General features: G+C 43.5%; 1 protein-coding gene across 2 annotated transcripts in view; it reads right to left on the bottom strand.

Annotated features, from left to right (window-relative positions):
- Ocln (occludin) overlaps nt 1-22,633 on the bottom strand; it is a 63,145-nt gene extending 40,512 nt beyond the window's left edge. The window contains exons 1-4 of one of the 2 annotated variants that reach the window (XM_017799579.2): nt 22,482-22,633; nt 17,621-17,673; nt 9,834-9,949; nt 3,904-4,585 (exon numbers count right to left, since the gene is read on the bottom strand). In XM_017799579.2, the coding sequence (XP_017655068.1) occupies nt 3,904-4,585; nt 9,834-9,883 (732 nt within the window). In that variant the 5' untranslated portion in view covers nt 9,884-9,949; nt 17,621-17,673; nt 22,482-22,633. The remainder of the gene's footprint in view (nt 1-3,903; nt 4,586-9,833; nt 9,950-17,620; nt 17,674-22,481) is intronic. The other variant, XM_008838853.3, reaches the window with a different exon arrangement.
- Nucleotides 22,634-23,016: the final 383 nt, after the last annotated feature.

The raw sequence follows: 23,016 nt of genomic DNA, 5'->3' as shown, positions 1-23,016 counted from the left end.
TAAATTAACTCAATGTCTTCCATTACCTTTGTTTCTTGAGACCAAATTTCATATAGCCTGGGCTAGCCTCTAATTCCCTACGCAGCTGAAGCTGACCTTGAGCTCCCGATTTTCCTGTTGCCACCTCCCAAGTGCTAGGAATACAGGCAAATGCCATGACGCCCAGCCTTAAGGAGTTTGAAACTGCTAATTTCAGAAATAGTTTTAAATACCCAATCACACCGCAATCTTATTCATGACACATGCTTGACAAATCTTTGTACAATGAACCGAGTTTTGGTTCCTAAAGGATCTGTCTTAACACAAATGATGAAGACCTGGATCTAACCAAGCTATAAATTAGAGCAAATGGACGAATGATTCCTTTGGTCTAGCAGGTTTTTCTGTTTTCAATGCCTTGTACTAGAAGGGCCTGCAACAATGAAACTTCCTCTTCCTGTTGCTTCATCCAGTGTCTGATACCTGTATTAAATGGCACACTGGCCCAGGAGGCACTTGAATTTGAGGCAAGTACTGGATATCCACTAATTGCTAACAGGAGGCTCTCCTTCCAGCTGTCTATCTCACAGTGACATCCTTTTTCAGAGACTATAGGTTTCAAGTAGTCAGAGGATTTAGAGGGATGGGAGTGTGGTGAGATGAGAGCATCAATTCCAGAGTCTCAATCCTTATTTGCCACAGACACGTCTGAACAGAAACAACTAGCATTCTAAAAACCTATGCCTGCAGGGATTTGCTCAATCTTCAAAATAAAACAGGTAGTCAGTGGAGAAAGTCTAACCGCAAAAGAGTGACTCATCCAAGTAAAAGAATGGGAATTCCTGAGTCAGTGTGAGGAGGGAAAAAAAAGCAAGAAGAAACATTTATGGTTTTATGGTTTTATAAGATGATTCACAGTTTCTGAAGGGTTCTTAACCCCATCAGCAACTGAATCACCTGGACAGCTTTTTAAAATAACACTGAAAACTACTAAACACTTGCAAGAAAGAGAAAACTGGAAAGATGCCCTGTGGTCACTGACTGGAAGACTTATAATGGTGATGATAACAAGATTCTCCCAAACTGATCTGCAGATTCGGTGCAACTCTTCAAGATTCTGCAGGCATTTTGCAAAAATAGAAAAACTGGTCCTAAAAATTCATGCAGATATGTAAGGAACCCAGAATTCAGCCAAACCGTCTTTAATATAGAGACTTCCTGCTTCACAATCTCAAAACTTAATGTAAAGTTCTAATAAAAAGACAGTGCAGTGTTGGTGTAAGGACAGAAACATAGATTAATGAATTCAAATGAGAGTTCAAAAATAAACGTTCACATTTATGGTCAATTTGTCTGTGCGGGGAGGGACATGCAGTATTGTGTGTCGCCCCCCTCCCCGCCATGTTCATTGCACCGTTGCACTTGCTTATGTGCACGCATGCAGACCAAAGGTCAACAGGGAGAGTCTTCCTCTATCACTCTCCACCTTATTTTTTTCAACCTCATTTTTTGAGACATGGTCTCTCAGTGAACCTGGAGTTTACCACTTCAGCTAGACTGGTCGCCAAAGAGCCCCTAGGATCTGCTGATCTGTGTCTCCCCAGTACTGGGGTTACAGGTACACAGCCACCATGCCTGGGGATCCAAACTCAGGTCCTCATGGTTGTGCAAACACTCTACCCACTGAGCCTCATTTTTTAAAATCCAGGGCATGTCTTATGCATGATAGGCAAGTCTTGTACCACTGAGCTATTATATCCCTCACTCATATGGTCAATTCATTTTGAACAATGGCATGAAGAATATTTAATGGATCAGGCAAGATGGTACATATGCCTGTAATCCCAGCATTCAGGAGCTGAGGCTACAGCAGACTCACAAGTTCTAGGCCAATGTGGGCTACACAGAGAGATTCTTCAAAAAACAACAAAAAAAAAATTTAAGGGAGAAATGTCCTTTCAACAAAGACATTTCCATTCTTTGTTTGATAAGATGCTCAACACACAGGAACCAAAGAAAAACCAGATAAATGAGATTCCATCAAAACTAAAAAGTTTTGTGGGGGGTTGGAGAGATGACTCAGTGGTTAAGAGCACTGACTGCTCTTGCAGAGGACCCAGGTTCAATTCCCAGTACCTACATGGTGGTTAAGAACCATACTTAACTCCAGGGAAATCCAACATCCTCTTCTGACCTCTGAAGCACGTACACTCACATACATGCAGGCAATACACTCGTACACATAAAAACTAAATTTCTTTTTTTTAACGTTTTGGCAAATATCAAAAAAATGAAAACAGCATGACAAAATAAGAAATATTTGCACATCATTCATAAGAGACTTGTATACAAATTATAGAAAAATTAAAGATAGACCAATTTTAAAAATGAATAAGGGGACTAGAGAAATGGCTCAGTGATTAAGAGCAATGGCTGCTTTTGCAGAAGACCCAGGTTCGAATTCCAGCACCCACATGGCAGCAAACAATCATCCATAACTCCAGTTCCAGGGAATCCAACACCCTCTTCTGGCCTCCACCACCACTGCACAACACAGAAGCACTTACATATATGCAGGCATGACACTCATATATATAAAATAAAATAAAAATAATTTTTTTTAAAAATGAGTAAGATTCTGAATATCCAATGATAAAAAAAAAATTTTCAGTAAACAGATAAAAATATGCTCAGGGTCCCAGCACTTAGAACCAGAGGCAGAGGCAGGTGGATCTTTGTGAGATCGAGGCCAGCCTGATCTACACAGCAAGTTCCAGACCAGCTGGAGCTACAGGGAAACCCTGTCTCAAAAAGACCACAAAAAAAAAAAAAAAAATACAAGCTAGGCAAGGTGGCACCCTTTTTAAAACAAACACCTACAGTGAAGTGCCATGTCACGCCCATTAGCACTAGAATCAGACAGACTAACAATAACAAGCACTGGGTGAGAAAATAGAAGAGTTAGACCCCTCATACATTTCTAGAGACTGTAAAATGGTGCAGTGTCTTTGGAAAACTCTGGCAGTTCCTCAAAAACTTGAGTCAGCACCAAGCTCACCACTTGTACATCAAAGATCATATTTATAACAGACAATGCGGAAAGAGCTCTAATGTTTACAAACATGTAAATAAAATGTGACATATGTATTGAAATATATTCATCGGGGGCTGGAGAGATGGCTCAGCAGTTAAGAGCATTGGCTGCTCTTCCAGAGGACCCAGATTTGAGTCCCAGCACCTTTTTCCAGTTCCAGGCGATCCAACACCTTTTTCTGACCTCCAAGGGCACTGCACGACACAGGTGCACTTGCACACACAGGCAATACACTCATACACACAAAAATAATATTAACATTCATCAATAAAAAGAAATAAAGGACTTACACATGACAAAATATAAACCTTAAAAACATTACGTTAAGTCAAAGAAGCCAACACAAGAACCACCTGAGAGTGGGCAAACCTAGAGAGGTTAGGAAAAGTGAGCAACTCCTAGAGATACAGTTTCTCTTTAGAGAACAGTGAAAATGTTCTAAAATTATCATGACATTTGCACAATTCTGTGACTACATTACAAACCACTGAGTATTCTTTAAATACAATTATATGAAATGTTACTTATACCTTAATAATGACACCCAGACCTCCCCAAAATTTTGACCTAATTAAAAGTGAAACCTTGACATTGATTTTTTGTTTTTGAGACAGTCTCCCTGTAGCCCCAGTCCACCTGGAACTTGCTAGGCAAACCTCACAGAGATCTTCCTGCCTCTGCCTCTCAAGTGCTAGAATTAAAGGTGGGCACCATCATGTTCAGCAACATGACTATTTAAGTGTTCCAGAGTGAATGCATTACAGAGTGCCTCTGATCTTAAGAAGGGGCAGGGGGGAAGGGGGACGAGACAGGAAAAACACTATTCTTACCTCCTGAGGATCCACCACACAGTAGTGATACAAATATTGATCCACGTAGAGTCCAGTAGCAGCAGGAGTATAAAACTGGTTGCAGAGGGCATATATTTGTGAACCGTATATCGATCCAGAGGACTGGGCAGTTGGGTTGACTCCCATTATATACACAATTGTAGCAATGAACACCATGATGCCCAGGATGGCACTTACTATGATCACAGTCAAGTAATATCTTCTTGTCCTGGACATTCCAGATCTTACTACACTGGTAACAAATATCACCAGGGAAGCAATGAAACAAAAGGCTGCCATGGCCAACATGAAACCCTTTGCTGCTCTTGGATCTGTATACCCTCCTCCATAGCCATAACCGTAGCCATAACCATAGCCATAACCACTTCCATAGCTACCAAAGCCACTTCCTACATAAGGGTAGCCTAGGCCACCTCCTAAGATGCCGGTTCCATAGCCTCTGTCCCACGCAAGTGTGGAAGCAACACAGGCAAAGATAGCGATGCACATCACAATAATCATCATAGACAGAATCCGAATCACTCCTGGAGGTGATGTCCATTTGTAGAAGTGAAGAATTTCATCTTCTGGATAAAAAGAATACGCCGGCTGAGACAGCATTGGTCGAACATGCATTTCTCCACCATATATGTCATTGCTTGGTGCATAATGATTGGGTTTGCTGAAAGGCAAACAATAAAGTGCTCAGAGTGAAATTAGTCATTGGTAAACAAATGTCCCACTGAACAGTAAAGGGACCTGTGCACTGGAATCACCTGACAGGCTTGTTGAAAGGTTGAAGACTGGCCACCAGCCGCAGAGTTGCTGGGTTCTCAGGTGGAACAAGTACATCAAGCTCCAGGTGATGCAGACACTGCTGCTCTTGGAAACACACCTTGACAATGACTGCTCCAGTACACTAGACTGCAAAGGTTCTCAAAATTTGCTCCAAATAAGGATTATTTAGAAAATAATGGTGAGGCTGGTGCTGTCACCCAGCGTTACCATTTGCCTAGCAAGTGCAAAGTTTCTGGGTTCCACTCCCAGCTCCACGGGGAAGAAAATCTCAGGCGATGCACATCATATCAGTGAAATCATAGCATGTGTGGATGGGACCCAGGCAGTTTCAGAACAATGGTATCAACCTTTCTGCCTGTGTAGTGCAAGGCAGGAGCATTCAAACACAGCACCTGCACCAGCCTAGTCAGGGTCATGTGCAATTCCTAGCAGTTTCAGTCTCCTACTTAAGAAAGTACACTCTCATTCATTTATTCATTTGAAGGCTGACTGCTGGAGCTGCCAAGGGTTGACTTATGCTGGGCACTGTGCTGGGCAGTGGAGACACAGAACTAAAGGAAAAAAAAGCAATCTTAGGGAACCCAGTTCAGTGTCTGAGCACTTGCCCAGCACAAAGCCCTGCATTCAATCCCAATTACTCTCAGGGAAAAAAAAAAAAATCTTACTCAAGAAGCAAGATACTGAGCAAGTCACTGCATAATCTATAGTCAATTACAGCACAAACGCAAAGTAAACCAACAGTAAGAGCTATCAGAGCATACCTAATTGGATTTTGAATCCCCTTTATCAAATATTCTTCACACTGGGTATGGTGGCACACACCTTTAATCCCAGCTCTCGGGAGGCAGAGGGAGGCAGATTTCTGTGGGTTCAAGGCTAGCCTTGTCTATAGACTGAGTCCCAAGCCAATCAGGGATACACAGTGAGACCCTGTCTTAAAACAAAAAGAAACTAATAAACTTTCCACATGCCAAGTAATTTAATCACAACTTGACTATCTGTGTTGGAAACACTAAAATGAGATCACTTTGAGCCCTGAGGAGGGAAAGTTCCCTGAGCCCCTTTGGTTTTTTGCCTTCAGACTACCTTCCTCTGCCCCAGCAACTTATCTGGCTACCTGCAGCTGCTGATGATCATGGGAATTCAAAGATAGTATCTGTGTGTGAGAATGAAAACAGAAGGGAAATGGGGAAACCAGAGCAACCACTGGCCTTTAAAAATGTCAAGCTAAAATTCCTTTTGCGTTGTCTCTGTGTGGGGGTATTGTGAACAGTTCAGCTCTGAACAGCCTTGAATATATATTCTGGTATACAAAAGCACTTATTTTTCTAAGGTATCAACGAAGGAGTGGGATTTCTGGGTCACATGATTTGTGTACCTTCAACTCTACTAGACCATGCCAAGTTGTTTTCCAAACTGATTGTACCAATCAATGACACTCCCATCAACAGTGTAAAACTTCATAACAGTGTTGCTTCTGATAACCCAAAACTGGAAAAAGTCCAGATGTCCACCCACAATGGAATGAGTAACTGCGACATACCCATGAGATGGATTACAGAGCTGTGCCATGGGGCAGCCCCTAGGCACAGGGGTCTAGGGAGCACTGGGACTTATGTTATTCTAAACTCAGACATACTGCTAAGTGGGTAAGGTTCACAGTGGATTTCAGAGATGTGGTATGCAAACAGAACACAGAGAATTTCATAAATATTTGTTTTATTCTGTTTTCTTTTTTTTCAATATTTTATTATTTCTATTTTATGTGTATGCATATATTGCCTGCATGTAGATAAGCGCATCCATGTCATGCAATGCCCGCAGAAGACAGAAGGGCTGTCAGTTCCCCTGGAACTGGAGTTACAGACAGTTGTTAGCCGCCATGTTGGTGCTAGAATTCGAACCCAGGTTTTCTGCAAGAACAGTCAGTGTTCTTAACCACTGAGCCATCTCTCCAGCTCCATTATTTTGTGTTTTCAAATGACAGGTTTCTCATTCTGTAGCTCAGGTTGGCCTCGAAGTCAAAGTAATCCCCCTGCCTCAGCCTCTCAAGTGCTAGGATTACAGCCATGAATTACTAAGTGCAGTATTATGAATCATTTATTTAATATAATCACTTGCTGAAATATTTTAGATATATCTGTTGTTAAATACATTAAAATAAAATTTTCTTTTTATTGTTATTGTGACTGTAAGAAAATGTAAAGATTATATAGTTCATATTTTATCTTTTGCTGTTGCTTTTATTTTTAATTTGCGATGCTGGGAATCCAATATATATCCAGTATATACACTCTACACTGAGCTCTATCTCCAGTCTAGTGCTACTGTGATATAAAAAAATGCTCAACTGTGAATACATGCAGCTACATGGAGGCATCTTATGGGAAATGCCAAAAGAAACAAGAGAGGAAATAAGACACATATAGTGTTACTATATCAATACAAGTAAAATTAAACAGAATTATTTGGGATGTACAAGAGAATGCAATAATAAAGACCCCAGGGATGGGGAAAGAGTCATGAGCCCCACCCTCCCCAGGAACTACAGGAAGTTAATGGTTCCTGGGGGAGGCTAGTCATATTCTTCAATGGTGAGTGGTACAGACACTGGTAAAATGCCCTGGCTCAGTATACAATCCCCTACCATGCTCATGCAGGCAACCCTAATTAACGGGGGTTGGGGGGAGGGGAGAGGTGAATCTGAAAGCAGGACAGAAACTTGGAACAAAAGAAGGAGCTCAGTGGGAGAAGGAAGGGAATAAGGGGGAGGATGGGAGGGCTGTGATCAAAGCACTGTGTGTGTGTGTGTGTCTGTGTGTGTGTGTGTGTGAGAGAGAGAGAGAGACAGAGACAGAGACAGAGACAGACTAAGACAGAGACAGAGACTATGAAAGAATCAATTTTTTTTTCATTAAAATTTACAAAAGGTTGGAGCTGGAGAGATGGCTCAGCGGTTAAGAGCACGAGTTGCTCTTGCAGAATACCCGGATTCAAATCCCAGCACCCACATGGTGGCTAACAACCAGCCTTAACTCCAGTTCCAGGGGAATCCAATGCCCTCCTCTATACTCCTCAGGCACTGGATGACAGGGGTGCAGGCAATACACTCATACACCCAAAATAAAAATAATAACACTGGGCGTGGTGGCGCACGCCTTCAATCGCAGCACTTAAAATAAATAATAAATGAATAAATGAATATTAAAATTAAAATAAGAAATAAAACATTTAAATAAATAAAAATTTTGAAAAATTTTTAATTTAAAGAAGGCTAACCACAGATGCTCTCCTGACTCGGATTTCTGTGAGAGGGCTCAGTTTCTAGCACAGAAGCTGAAGCTGGCTTCAGGAAGGGGCCTCGTCACAATTAAGACCAAATCATGATGAGCCAGGGATTTTCAGCCTCTCTCTCACACTGGAGAAGGGAAGAAGGGCTGAAGGCCATGTGGAAACCATAAACAGTCAGTGGCTTAAGCAATCATGCCCACATAACAAAGCTTCCATATATACCCAAAGGGCTAGATTCAGAGAGATTCCAGATACTAGGGCACTGCATGTTCCTGAGGAGCATGTAGAAATGCTATACCCAAGGAGTGGTTGTAGGAACCCCAACTTACAGCCAGTCAGTCAGAGTGCAGGCCACAACCTGCACTGGAGACCTACATCTACACTTTCTTCAGGTAGGTATGGTCAAATGGTCAGAACTGACCTGGAGGATACTCAGTGTCTACGACAGAACTGACCACATGGCTGCTAGTAAGAAGAAAGTCTCACGTATTTTGTGGATCAGAGGTCACAGAAGCATTTTTTATTGACTGTGTTATGAGAGTGTAGTAGAAGGCATTGAACGTGTTTTTCCCTAATTTTTTACTGCACCAGTTATTAGAATTTAAACTACAAACTCCTTAAGGAAGGAATCCCTATCAACATTTCACAGAAGATTTAGGAATTCATTGGTACGTCCCCAAATGGCCAAGAGCTACAAGAACCCTCAACTTTGTTTTACATAGTGGTAGGTATCAGTTTTAAACTTATCAATACAGAAAGAAGATCAAAGTAGGTATTACCATGCTAGAACACTGCAAGAATTTTTTTTAAGTTAACAACATGGAAAACATGCTACGTGAAGAGGCCAGTCAGAAAAAGCTACATGTCATGTGAGTCCATTGATATGAAATGCCCAGAACAGAAAAACAGAGATAGAAATTAGGTTAGCGATTGCCTGGGCTTCTCAAGAACTGGGGAAGTGACTGTTAATGGAAAGTTTCTTTGGAAGGTGACAAAATGTTCTAAAATTAATTGTGATAATTGTAAGCCTGTGAGCATACTAAAAACAAATGGGTGGTTTATTTTATATGGGTAAACCATATGGCATGTGAATTTTCTCTCAATAAAACTGCTACTTTTTAAATTTTTTTAATCTTTTTATTTATTATTTTTATTTTATGTGTATGAATGCATCACCTGCATGTACGTGAGTGTGAGTGCACTCATGTCGTATTTATTTAGTTTGCTTGGTTTTGGTTTTTTGTTTTTTGGGGGGGGGGGGTTTTGTCTTTTTTTTTGTTTTGAGACAGTTTTACCTTGTAGCCCTAACTGGCCTGAAACTTGCTAGACAGATCAGGCTGCCTCAAATTTATGGCCATCCTTCTGTCTCTGCCTCCCGACTAGGACTACAGGCATGCACCAATACATCAAACTTTAATTTTTTTGGAGATAGGGTCTCATGTAGTCCTGGATAGCCTCCATCAAGCTCATTATGTAGCCGAACTTCTGATTCTCCTGCCTCCATCTCTCAAGTGCTGGGATTACAGGTGTGTGCCACCATGTAGTACTAAGAATCAACCCCAGGGCTCTGTGCATGCTAGACAAATATTTTATCAACTGAGCCACATTCCCAGTCCAAAAGGGAGAGGGGAAAGTTATTTATTTTATTTTGGTTTTGTTTAGTTTTTGGCAGTACTGGGGATTGCGCCTAGGGGCCTCATGTATATGACACAAGCCCTCTACCACTGAGCTATAGCTCAAGCCCTCTAGCTTAATTTTAAAAACAAATACTTACTGAAAGTTTCTTTTACAGGTAATAGGCCTCATTAGAAAAGAAAGAATCTGAAGGATTATTTACTTACAATTCATCAGGTCGATAAGGAGGTGGACTTTCAAAAGGCCTCACCGACATGGTGGCTTCGCTGGTCAGCTGATCTTCAAGATAAGCAATGCCTCACAGCTCCCAAGATAAGCAAACCTAAGTAAGAGAAGTAGGGCACTGGAATTACTACTAAGGCTCAAAGGGTTTTGCATCACAAAGAAACCTGAAGACTCCAATCACTCAAAAGTTACTTCTCTATTCCCCTCCCACTTTCAAGTGATAGACCATTAGTTCCTTAAGCACAGAAATCTAGTATTCCTCCAGGCATCAGTACCCTGCACAGCCATTGCACACAAGTACCTTTAAACTAGAAATTCTAAGTTACAGTAATAACTTCATAAAGTAGTATTTTTATAACACAGAAGGAAAAATTTTTAAATAGATACTACCAAAAACAAAGACATATAAAGAAAAAGAATTTTTTGTGGTTTTGGTTTTGTTTTGTTTTTGGATGCAGGGTCTCACTAAGTACCCTGGCAGGCCAGGAACTCACTTCGTATGTAGATCAGACTAGCATTGAACTGACAAAGATTCCAGCTACCTCCACCTCCTCCAGTGCTTGGATTAAAGGTGTGACACCATCCATGCCCAGGAAGAAAAAGTAAAAATTTTTAGGTTAGCATGAGCCCCTATCTGAGAAAGAAGAAAGCGGAGCCCCTGAATTCCTGGAACACACATTGTGGAAGAAGAGAATGACTCCTGGAAGTTGTCCTCTGACTCCACGTGTGCCATCGTACACACACAGACACATAAATAAAATGTCAGAAGTTTTATTTAAAAATTAATTATATCCAGGCGTGGTGGTGCACGCCTTTAATCCCAGCACTCAAGAGGCAGAGACAGGTGGATCTCTGTTAAGTTCAAGGCCAGCCTGATCTCCATAGGGAATCCAGGCTACAGAGAGACCCTGTCTCAAAATGACCAAAATAAAAAAAGAAAAAGAAGCAGAAGGCAGAGGCAGGCGGATCTCTGTGAGTTCAAGGCCAGCCTGGTCTCCATGGTGAATTCCAGGACAGCTGGGGCTACAGAGAGACCCTGTCTCAAAAAGACCAAAAATAATAAATAATAGATGATAGACAGATAGATAGATAGATGATGATAGATGATTAGATAGATGATAGATAGATAGATAGATAGATAGATAGATAGATAGATGATAGATAGATGATAGATAAGATAGATAGATAGATAGATGATAGATAGATAGATAGATAGATGATAGATAGATAGATAGATAGATAGATAGATAGATAGATAGATAGATAGTGGCTGGAGAGATGGTTTATTGGTTAAGAGCACTAGCTGCTGCTGTACAGGACCCAGGTGAATTCCCAGCACCCACACGGTGATCTAAAACTCCATTTCCAAGGGATTGTACAACACAGGTGCACTTCCATACATGCCAGCAAAACACTCATACACAGAAAATAAAAATAAATTGTAACATTTTTTAAATAAAATAATGATTTCAACGCCAGATACAATGGTGCATACCTGAAATCCTAGCTACTCAGGAAGACTGGACAGAAGGACCCAGAGTTTGAGATCAACCTAGGCAACACAGTACAACATAGTATGATCCTTTTTAAAAAAAGAAAAAAGAAAAAAAAAAGTGGATGACTATAACTCAGTGGTAGAGCACACCTAGCACACTCAAGGTCCTGGATTCGATCCCCAGTACTGCAAGAAAATTAATTATTTAAAGCTCCCTTTGAAAGTGAATCTACAGCAGTGTCTGGTACCTATGAGGACTTCAGTGTTAACTAAAGCACAGCCTAATTTAAAGTGTTACTAAAAACCATTGCAGGAAATGTGCACAAATGGTGGGGTTGTGAATATTTTTCCCTTTTCTCCTTTTTCAAGTGTTTAAAGGTGTCATTTTTATGAAAGCAGAAAAACATAAAATACACACTTAAGAGAACTTTCCTCAGAAAAGAGCAGAATAATTTTGTTCCAAAACTCCTCAGAGCAGAAATTCTTAAACATCTGAGAGGCAATTTCACGAAATCAACACACATTTATTAAGGAACTTAACTATGCAGAGGATGAGACAAACTTCTCCAGCAGGTCACACACAAAACAGCAACTATATCAGGCATTATTTAGGGGCTGAACTACATGACTACATGATGAGAGTATGGAAAGGGGAAGATTTAAAGATAAGGAGCCATAAATAGGGGTCCTGGAAGGAAAAAAGGTGGGCAGGGGGCTGGTTTATGGGTCAGAGAGAATGCCTATAAGGATCTTTTTATCTGTTAATACAAGACTACAGTGAGAATACAGAGAGTTTTGAAAGTCTGGTAGTAGTTTCTCATCTCATTCAAGTAGGAAGTAGTGAGCCAGTTATGATTCTCAGTGGTGGAGGTATGAATGAGTTAGGACAGAGAGACAGGTAAGAGGGACCAGCAGCAGCAAACCCCACAGGTGATGCAGCACCAGCTCAGGAACTAGGAGAGGCCAAAAAACTAGTTTTGGATATCTACTCAGGTTCTAGGCGCTTTACATAAATTCCATTTCAGTCTCAAAACCATCCTGATTGGCTACTTTACAAATGCAGAGGGGACTGGAAAGACTTGGAAGTGACAGGCTCAAAGCCAGAAGGAAACCAGTGAGTGACTGAAATGTAACTTGACCCATATCTCATGTACTTTCCACTATCAGATGTTAAAACAGGCCAGGCATGGTGACACACATCTTTAATCCCAGGACTTGGGAGGCAGAGGCAAAGGCAGGTGGATCTCTCTGAGTTCTGGGCCAGTCAGTGCTACATAGTGAGACCTTGTCTCAAAAACAAAAAAAAATAAAAATGAGTTTCATTTGGGATATCATGGTTGGCTTTGGTTGTCAACCTGACATAGCTGGGAACCTCAATTGGGGAATTTCCTCTATTGAACTGGCCTGTGGCTATGTCAGTGAGGCATTTCCCTGACTGTGAGGATCTAGCCCAATGTGGGTGGTGCCAACCCTGAGCAGGTGGTTCTGGGTTGTTTAAGAAAGCAGGCTGGGCACAGGTCAGGGAAGAAAGCCAGTAAGCAGCATTCCTCCATGGTCTCTGTTTCAGCTCCTACCTACAAACTCTTGCCCTGATGGTAGGAACTGTAAGATGAAATAAACCTTTTCCTCCCCCAAGCTGGTTGTGGCCAGTGTTTTATCATAGCAATAGAAAACTCACCAGAACAGATATACTAGCTGGTGTTAATGTCCATGAAGCAGTGAAGCTGGACATGATCCACCTCAGTACAAGGTGGTTCCATGGTACCAAGAGCTCTTCTGGAAAAATACTGACAGACCTAAAAGGGCTGAAGTCTAATCTAAAAAGTTCAGTCCTAGAAATGCTAAGAAGGGGCCAGTGAGATGGCTCAACAGGTAAAGGTAATTGTCACTAAGCTTGATGACCTGAGTTCAATCCTCAGGACCCACATGGTGGAAGGAAAGAATGGACTCCCAAAAGTTGTCCTCTGAGGACACATGGTCCTGCAGTATGCATGTGCACACATGCATGCTTCTCACACATACACGTACAAAACAAGTAAATAAATAATAAATAAATGTAAAAAGAAAGAAAAGCCAGTTTCAGTGCTGCATTTCAGCATCACATGCCCATCAGGTTAGGTATGTTGAAGCAGCAATAAGTTCTTTCCAGGCAACAGTGGTAATTGATTAGAAAGAGAACTTTAGATCCACTAGGTAAACTCCATGTGAGCAGGAATTTTTGCATGTGGTTCACTGATTAAAACAGTACCTGGCACATGGAAGATGTGCAAATATTTACTCAACATTTACATGAATCAGATTGGACTATGGATACTTCTGCCTACAAACCCCCTTGTGCTTCAGGTTGAAGGCAATGGAAAAGTATCAGAATTATTTAGCAAAGTATTTCCTGCAAGTGACACCTGAGAAAGGTCCATAATCTGGGCATATTAAAATGTTAATTCTTTTCCCATTTTCAATAAAGTCTGGGAGCTGGAGGGCTGGCTCAGCAGTTAGGAGCACATACTGCTCTTATAGAGGACCCAAGTTCAGTTCCTAGCACCCACATTAGGCAGCACACAACTGTCTGTAACCAACTGCAGGGGGACCCAATGCTTTTGGTCTCCATAGGCGCCTGCACTCTTGTGTACATATTCACACAGACATATACACATAATTAAAAAAAATAAAGCCCGGGCATCATGTTTCATCCTTTAATACCAGCACTGGGGAGTCAGAGGAAGGTGGATCTCTGTGCAATTGAGGCCAGTCTGTTCTACACAACCAGTTTCAGGCTAGCTGGGATTACAGGAGACCCTGCCTCAAAAATAAAATAAGATAAAATAAAATAAAATAAAATAATAACTTAAAAAATAAAATGTCTGTGCAATCATGCATTATTGTCTTAGGAATAGTCAGTCAATTTAAACTTTTAGAACTTTGTTCTGTAAAATTAACAGCAATTGTTTCCACATCATTCATTCCAAATCTCTAAGAATAAAATTCTGCTCAGCCATGTTAGGGAAAAAAAAAAACTTAAAAATGAAACTCTTAGTAACACCAATACAAGCAGCCAGGCGTGGTGGCCCACACCTTTAATCCCAGCACTTGGGAGTTCAAGGCCAGCCTGGTCTACAGTGAGTTCCAGGGCAGTTGGGGCTACAAGGAGACCCTGTCTCAAAAAGACCAACAACAACCAAAAAAAACCACCAATACAGGCAGCAACATGAGGAGAGACAATCTCTGTTTTGTTTTCTGAGGTTTTTTTTGGAGGAGAGGTGGGTTTTTTTGAGACAGGGTCTCCCTGTAGCCCCAGCTGGCCTGGAACTTCACTATGTAGACCAAGCTGTCCTTGAACTCATAGATCCACCTGCCTCTGCCTCCCAAGTGCTGGGATTAAAGGTGTGCATCACCATGCCCCATTGTTTTGGGTTTTTTTTTTTGGGGGGGGGTTGGTCTTTTTGAGACAGGGTCTCCCTGTAGCCCCAGCTGTCCTGGAACTCACTATGTAGACCAGGCTGGCCTTGAACTCAGAGAGATCCACCTGACTCTGCCTCCCAAGTGCTGGTGTGCAACTACCACACCTGGCTTATCTATTATTTTTATGTGTATGCGTGTATTGCCTGCATGCAGGTAAGTGCACCCGTGTAGTGCAGTGCCCTCGGAAGACAGAAGAGGCTATGGGATCCCCTGGAACTGGAGTTACAGCTGTTAGCTGCCATGTGGGTGCTGGGATTTGAACCTGGGTCTTCTGCAAGAACAGCCAGTGTTCTTTAACAGCTGAGCCATCTCTCCAGCCCCTCTTTTACTTTTTTTTTTTTTAAATCACTTAACTGATACACAACATAAAGTATACAAATCCTAAGTACATACAGCCCCATAACTATGTCTTCATCTTCTCTTCCCTCCCTCCTTCTCTCCCTTCCTCCCTTCTTTGTAGCCCTGGCTGGCCTAGAACTCACTATGTAGACCAGACTGGCCTGGATCTCACAGAGATCTGCCTGCTTCTGCCTTCCAGGACTAAATGCGCCTCCAATCCAAGCCTCATTTCTTCATCCTCTAAAGGTGAAATACATATTATGAGCAATTTAAGCTCATTTTGAAAGGCAAAAGTCCAAATTAAATGACTTTTGGAAAAAGAACATTAACAAAAACTGAATTTGAGTATTACTAAATGTGAGACCTCATTTCTGAGACTAATGTCAAATAGTGACAAATACGGACCTTAGAGGAACCTTAGACCTGCTATACCTACAACTCAGTCACTCAAGACTGCTCTCAAAGCCAGGCTCACACCTATGTAAGCCCACCATTTGAGAGAATGAGGCCAGCTTTGGTTTCAGTGGGAGACCCTGCCTCAAAACAATACAAGGGAAAAAAAAAAAAAGAAAAAACAATACAAGGAACTGGAGAGATGGCTTAGCTCCTGCAGAGGACATGGGTTCAGTTCCCAGAACCTACATCAGGTGACAACCACCTGTAATTCCAATTCTGGGAATCTGACTCTTCTGGACTCCATGGGCACAGGCACACACATGCACATAAACACCCGTACAAATTAATAAGTCGATTTTTTTAAATGCAAAGGACAATCCACAGAATTCCAGGCTCGGTGGCAGTTATTAAAAACTCTAATTCAGATTCAGGTGTTAACTATCAGATATTCAAACAAAATCCTTTTTCAAACTGCTATTTCCTGAATTTGGAATTTGGTTGCCATGTCTCCTCCAATAGTGGAGACGTTTACATTATGAAACAATTTTAATAAGCTGATTGAAAAAGCTTTTGCCACACCTTGGTTTCTTTTCTGAAAAAGATTTCAAAGGAGAACACAGAGAAAAAATCCTGGGAATCTGGAGTATAAACTTGGAGGATTGGCCAGGTTCCCAAGGAGCTAAATAATAGCATCTAATTAGCAGAAAAGAATGGACCATTTAAGGTCACCTGGAGGGAGGTCGCCAGTGGTAACCACAGACAAGGTTATCCAGATTTGCAGCTGACTAAACACTGGAAAGCATAACAACCCAGGGGCTAGGAATCCATCTACACTGAGCAAGGGCTCTCTGTAAGATCTAAAGGGTTGTTTAAGCAAATCTAGTAGCTCTAACAGTTCCCATTTATTAGCTCAGAGGCCAAAACAACTTCCTGATCTCTGCTTCAGTGACCTACCTCCTCTGCAAAAGGGAGGACTAATTCTGACCTTGCCGAGGTAAGTACAATAGAGAAAAGCCGTAAATACACTCAAACTCTGGGAAGTGGTGACCCTGAAGGTGAGAGATTTAAGTGTTTAGGCACTCGGGTATTTGGCGGCATGAATAAATCACTTAAAAATGTAAACTCCGGGCTAGGGGTATTAAAGCATTCAGTGGCACTCATAAGGCCCTGAGTTCAATCCCCAGCACCAATAAAATAAAATAAAGACAGTAAACCTGCTACTGGAACCCAGAGGTTTTGCTCTCTGCTGCTTTCCCAAAAACTGAGATCCTGAGATTGGTGGACAGGGAAAATGGCTAAACAACTTAATTAATAAAAATGAATACCATAGGGGTTGGGGAGATAGCTCAGCAGTTAAGAGCACTGGCTGCTCTTGCAGAGGACCCAGGTTCAATTCTGAGTACCCACATGGCAGCTAACAACTGTCCATAACTGCAGTTCCAGGAGAGTCAATGCCCTCTTCTGACCTCTGTGGGCACTACACAACAAGGGTGCACCAACATACATGCAGGCAATACACTCATACACATAAAATAAAAATAATAAATAAGCCAGGCATGGTGGTGCCGTGCCTGTAGCCCCAGCACTCGGGAGGCAGAGGTAGGTGGATCTCCGTGAGTTCAAGGCCAGCCTGGTCTACATGGTGAGTTCCAGGACAGCTGGGGCTACAGGGAGACCCTGCTTCAAAAAGACAAATAATAATAATGATAATAATAATAAATAAAATATTTTTAAAGATCAATATTATAGTGTAGGATAAAGAGAATCTGCCTCAGCAGATGCTCATTTTAAAAGGTACATTCCAAAAAAAAAAAAAAAAAATGGTACCTTTCCCTCCCCCTAAAAAAGTGCATTTCTTTGACAAGAATTTCAACAAAGGCTATCCAAATCTTAGAGAGCCCTCACAGAAATAGCACTCACATCTAGGAATGTTATGGCTAACAAAAAGAAACACAAGGGGCTGATGTTGTAGCTCAACGGTAGGGCATTTGCCTAACATGTATGAGACCCATGAGGCCCTGAGTTCCAGATCCCTAACTCTAAAAAAGAAAAGAAATAAACAAGATCTGAAATACGTACATCAGGTTCCACACTGGGTACCTCTCCAGGAGGGAACCAAGACTGTTAAAGATCTAAAAAATAAAAATAAACAAATAAATGTCTTGACAAGTAACTGGAAAACAGGAAATGCCTGCCTTAGAGAACTTGATATATTTTAATGTCCTTTTAGACCATTCTGATAGCTCAAAAATTATCTTAAGAGCTGTCTTTGTACTTCTAGAAATGGTTAAAAACAAAACAAAACAAACACCCAAAACTGCAGGGCCAGATTTCATATTCCCTAGGCCCTAACTCCACCCCTTCCAAGAATAACAAATAACCATTTGAGCTTCTGCTATTTATGCAAAGTGCAAGTTACTTAGTATTTGTTTTGGAAATGGCCCTGGGAGACTTCAAGGTCTCTAAGTCTGTGATAAAGCTTCAGATCCAGCAGCAGAAGACCAACACCCAGCACACCACCACTAGGTCTGTGCAGAGGGAAGGAAAAAACAAAAAGGAATGACAGGGGCTCTAGGATTTGGACGATGAGGCCCACTAATCACTTTCATCACCAAGGCATAAAGAGTGGCAGGAACTGAAGACAGCTCTGTAGCTGCAGGTGGAAGGAGCCAGGAGATTCTTCAGGAATATGTTAAAACAAAAAAAACAGCATCTCCAGCTAATGTTCAAATATAATAAAAGTTCTTGGTTTGAAAATGTTTACTGGCCAAAACTAGTCTTTAAAAAAAAAAAAAGCCTTTTTTTTTTTTTTTTGGTCTTTTTGAGTCAGGGTCTCCCTGTAGCCCCAGCTGGCCTGGAGCTCACTATGTAAACAAGGCTGCCTCAAACTCACAGAGATCCCTGTGCCTCTGCCTTCTGAGTGCTGGGCTTAATGGCATGCACCACCATGCCAGGCAAAATTTTTTGAGCCATGTGTGGTGGCGCCTGCCTTTAAGCCCAGCACTGGAGAGGCAGAGGCTGGCAGATCTCTGTGAGTTAGCCTGGTCTACATAGTGAGTTCCAGGCCAGCTGGGGCTACTGGGAGACCCTGTCTCACAAAGACCAAAAAAAAAAAATTACATCTTAAAGTGCTTTTGCTCTGAAATTTTTCTTCAAAGAAAACTGTAAGTGAAAAATGTCATTTAAGCAGAGTCTGTCCCTTTTAGATCACAGATGGCAACGGTCAATTTGCCTTTAAAAATTTTAGGCATTGGGCTGGAGAGATGGCTCAGCGGTTAAGAACACTGGTTGTTCTTGCAGAAGACCCAGGTTCAAATCCCTGCACACACATGGCAGCTAACAACTATCCGTAACCCCAGTTTCAGGGCCTCCGACAGCCTCTTCTGTCCTCCGCAAGCACTGCATGACACGGGTGCACTTACCTACACCCAGGCAATACATGCATACACATAAAATAATAAAATATTTTTTAAAAATAGGTAATAAAATTAAAGAGAGGCAGAAGCAGGTGGATCTCTGTTAAATCCAGGTCAGCCTGGTCTAGATAGCGAGTTCCAGACTACCTGGGGCTACAGCGAGACCCTGTCTCAAAAAAAAGACCAAAAAAAAAAAAAAATTGCTCAAAAATATGAAATCAGACAAACTTCTAAAGACTCTGTATCCCAAACTGTACTTTTTAAAGTCCTCAAAACTCTTAGCAACACTCTTAACTAAACTTCTCAAGGGCTAAGATTACAGGTGTGAGCCACCACACCTGGCTCCTGATGATTTTTAAACCACAGGACCAGCAAGGCAGTTCACTGAGCACAGACTACTTGCCACCAATCCTGACAACCTGAGTTCAATCCCCAAGACATACAGGGTCCAAAGAGAGAACTGACTCCTGCAAGTTGTTCTCTGACCTCCACATGTGCACCTGGTACGTGCACACCCACACCCATGCATATATCCCCCACAAACACAAATATGCATATACTCCCCATACACAACACAAATAAATAAATGTAAGTTCAGAATTCTTAAAACCACATATTATTACAAATCTCTCTCTAGAATGAATTGAGGAGCTAGTTTTTTTTTTTTTTTTTTTTTTTTGACCTGCTGAGGATGGAACCCAGGGCTTTGTGCAGGCTAAACAAGCACTCTGACAGAGCTACAGCCCCAGTTTCCAAGGAGCATCTTTATCACATATTTATTTATGGTATGTGCAGGTCAGAAGACAACTTACAGGACTCAGTTTCTCTCCTTTTACCATGTGGGGTTTGGGGACTGAACTCAGATCTTTGGCTTGGTGGTAAGCAACTGCCTTTACTCAGAGGCCTCCCAAGGAAGATCCTGACCTTGCCAGTCAAGGCCCACGAAGTTCAAGTCTCAGCTCAAATGTAATCTCAGAGATGTCCTCCAGGCCACTAGCTCCATACCAAATTTATTTTATTATCAGGGTAAATTTTCCCCATATCTGACCACAGGACACACTGTCTCCAGCCCATGTGAAACACAAGAGGTTCCATCACTTTCCCTAGTCCCTGGAACTAGTTCTTAATACATAGGAATGATGATCAACCAATAAATAATAAAATCAGTGCACTATATTATTGGGATCTTAGTCCAGCAGTGAATGCCTTGAACTTCACACAACTAACAGTAAATATACCAAGTAGAGGTCAGTTTGAGTAACTCATGCTTACAATCTGAGGGAGCAGGAGGCGGAAAAAACAATAGCATGGGCATAATTTAGGAGCCTGTTAGAAAGGAAGGATAACAGGCTCCACCCCAAATTTCTAAGCAAATCTATACTTCGGAAAGACTCCTAGGAGCCCCACACAACAGTCAAAAGAAACTAGATCAGAGCTACAAGATGAGAAACTAAAACAAAAATCTGCATGGGAGACTGGGGTTGTAGCTCAGTCATGGAGAATTTATCCAGCAGAGCAGGACCCTGGGTTCGCTATCCGATGTGGGCGTGGCACACAAAATCTCCATTTTAAAGGAAGCGTTCCCAATGGGCAGGCTTGAAAACTGCCTCGGCTTTTTTCCATGGGAACCATCTCTGAAATTCTCTACAGTTGAATAGTCCTTAAAGGCTTCTCTTAAATCCTTTGCCTCTAACTTGATGTAAATCTGGGGAGTGATTTGTTTTGGTTTTTGCGTTCTGAAACTCTTAACCCTGGGCTACCACGGAGCCACCCCCCGCCCCGTCAAACCCTCAAAATGGATTTCTAACACTGAGGCCTATACAAGGCGATACCTCTTGCTTCCTAAATAGCCTGGAAGTTGCCGAAAAGACACTTTTTTTTTAAACCTAACTCGCTAAGCACACCATCGCTAAGGAAGCACCTGGCAAAGCTTTAAAAAATTATAAAATAACCGGGCGTGGTGGCGCACGCCTTTAATCCCAGCACTCGGGAGGCAGAGGCAAGCGGATATCTGTGAGTTCAAGGCCAGCCTGGTCTACATAGTGAGTTCCAGGACAGCTGGGGCTACAGGGACTTTAATCCCAGAACTCAGGAGGCAGAGGCAGGTGGATCTCTGTGAGTTCAAGGCCAGCCTGGTCTACATAGTGCTTTCCACGACAGCTGGGGCTACAAGGCTCAAAAAAAAAAAAAAAGAAAGAAAGAAAAAAAAAAAAACTAACAAATTAAAAAAGTAGAAATTCAAGGTGTGTAAGGACGGTGCAAAGTTATACTGTTATACTTGGGGATGGGTAGTTCGAATAACTCACCTCCACTAGTTTTCAATCTGAAAAAAAAAAAAAAAATCACCTGAGCGCCTTACTGGGAAGCATTTCTCTTTTCCAGGGATCCCAAGAATACACCTGTTATCCGCGAGGGCCACACACTACCCTGCCTGAAAAGCTGCCTCCTCCCCACCCCAGGTAATTCCCCTAGTGGCAGTTTGCCCAGTGAGCCCCGCGCAGGCCCGAGGATGTTGAGGCAGCTCCTGGGACTAAGTCACTCCATCTGAGGGGCTCGGTGTAGCTCTAGCGCGGAGGTGCAGAGGCCATTTTGGTCTCTACCCACCTGTCGCCGCACACTTCCCCCGACGCCGGCCACTCCTTGTGGTCCCGAGGCCAGCCCTGCCCAGGAGGTCTGAAAGTCCGCGGCCCCGGGCGGGCTGCGGGTCCCCGCGACCTAGCGCCCCACGGATGCACAGCGCTCGGGAACGGCCGGACCAGTGTGTGGCCGCAGCAGGCTCTGCCCCTGGGCAGAATATCCGAAGCCTAAGCAGCTTCCCTCGAAGTCCAGCCTCCCTCGAAATGAAGTCCCCGAGCTGACATCGACCAGGGCGCGCACACTTCCCCCGAGTACATTCCGAATAGCTAGGGTGCCCCACGCCGCGGGGACCCTGCAGGGGGATCCCCTGGCTCCCCTCTCCCGGGATGGGACACCCAAATGGGCGAAAACCCTGCGGGACGCGGGGACCCAAGTCACCGACCGGGACTGGGGACCCCGAGGACCCACGGGTCTGCAGCGCCCGAGCGGAGCGCAGGATCCCTCGCCAGGCTCCCGCCTCCACGAAAGCAGAAAGCGACCGGGCGCCTAGAGCATTTGGAGAAAAGCTTCGCGGGAGCTTCCGAGTCGCCCCTCGCCAGGGGAGCCAGACCCCAAGTCGCCCAGCGCTGCTTTCTGGCACCCGCATTTCTCGGGTTCTCACGAGCCCCGCGTCCAGGGCGAAACCGCCACCGAAACCAACGCCCCGCGTCCTCCCCACGCCTCGTCTTGTCCTCGGAGACCCACCCCCTTCCCCAGCTCCGGCCGCCGCGCCTCCCTCGCCCCTACTTGCTCCCGCCGGGCTCACGTGCGCGGCGGGAGCCGGGAGTCTTACCTGGCGGGCGCACCTGCAGCCCGGCGCACCTGCCGCCGTGCGCCACCCTCAAGCAGCCTGGGCTCCACTGGGAGCGCGGTCCTCCTCCCCCACCCCAGCCCCCGGGCATGCTCACCTTTGCCGGCCAGGGTCCCACCTGCTGCTCCCGGACCCACTGCTTCGCGCCCAGGCTGCTCTCCCCAGACTCCGCTGCGGCCGCGGGAGGAAAGAGGGAGCAGGAGGTGGGCACGAGCGCCAAGGTGTGGCGTGCCCGGCCTACTCCCTCGATGACCCATTCACCTGAAACTCCGATGGGAGGAGGGAGGGACCGCAGAGGAGGAGGCGGGAGGACCGGACGCTCCCGGTGAGCGCAGAATTAAAGGAACAGCGCCTGCTATTGCCGGAGGGGAGGGCCTTGGTTTCGCGGATGCAGGGGGTGAGTCCTGACCTCCTGGGGCGTGCTCTGAGAGCACAGCGGTGGGTTTGTTGGGAAGCCGTGAGGTCTGCACAGAGCTATTTTCCTACTGAAAGTGGGTTCAAGGGTACTCCGAGCGCTGAAAAGAAAGGCAAATCCTCGCAGACTTTCCTGCTTCTACTTTGATTAAACATTTGTTGGAAAGCAGTATCTAGATGCAAAACACGGAAGTTTTTCAGTAGTTGCTAATTTACCA

Source organism: Nannospalax galili, unplaced genomic scaffold (assembly GCF_000622305.1).
Source record: "Nannospalax galili isolate Female #2095 unplaced genomic scaffold, S.galili_v1.0 scaffold518, whole genome shotgun sequence".
NCBI classification, from domain to species: Eukaryota; Metazoa; Chordata; class Mammalia; order Rodentia; family Spalacidae; genus Nannospalax; species Nannospalax galili.
This window is presented reverse-complemented; position numbering and strand designations above follow the sequence as displayed.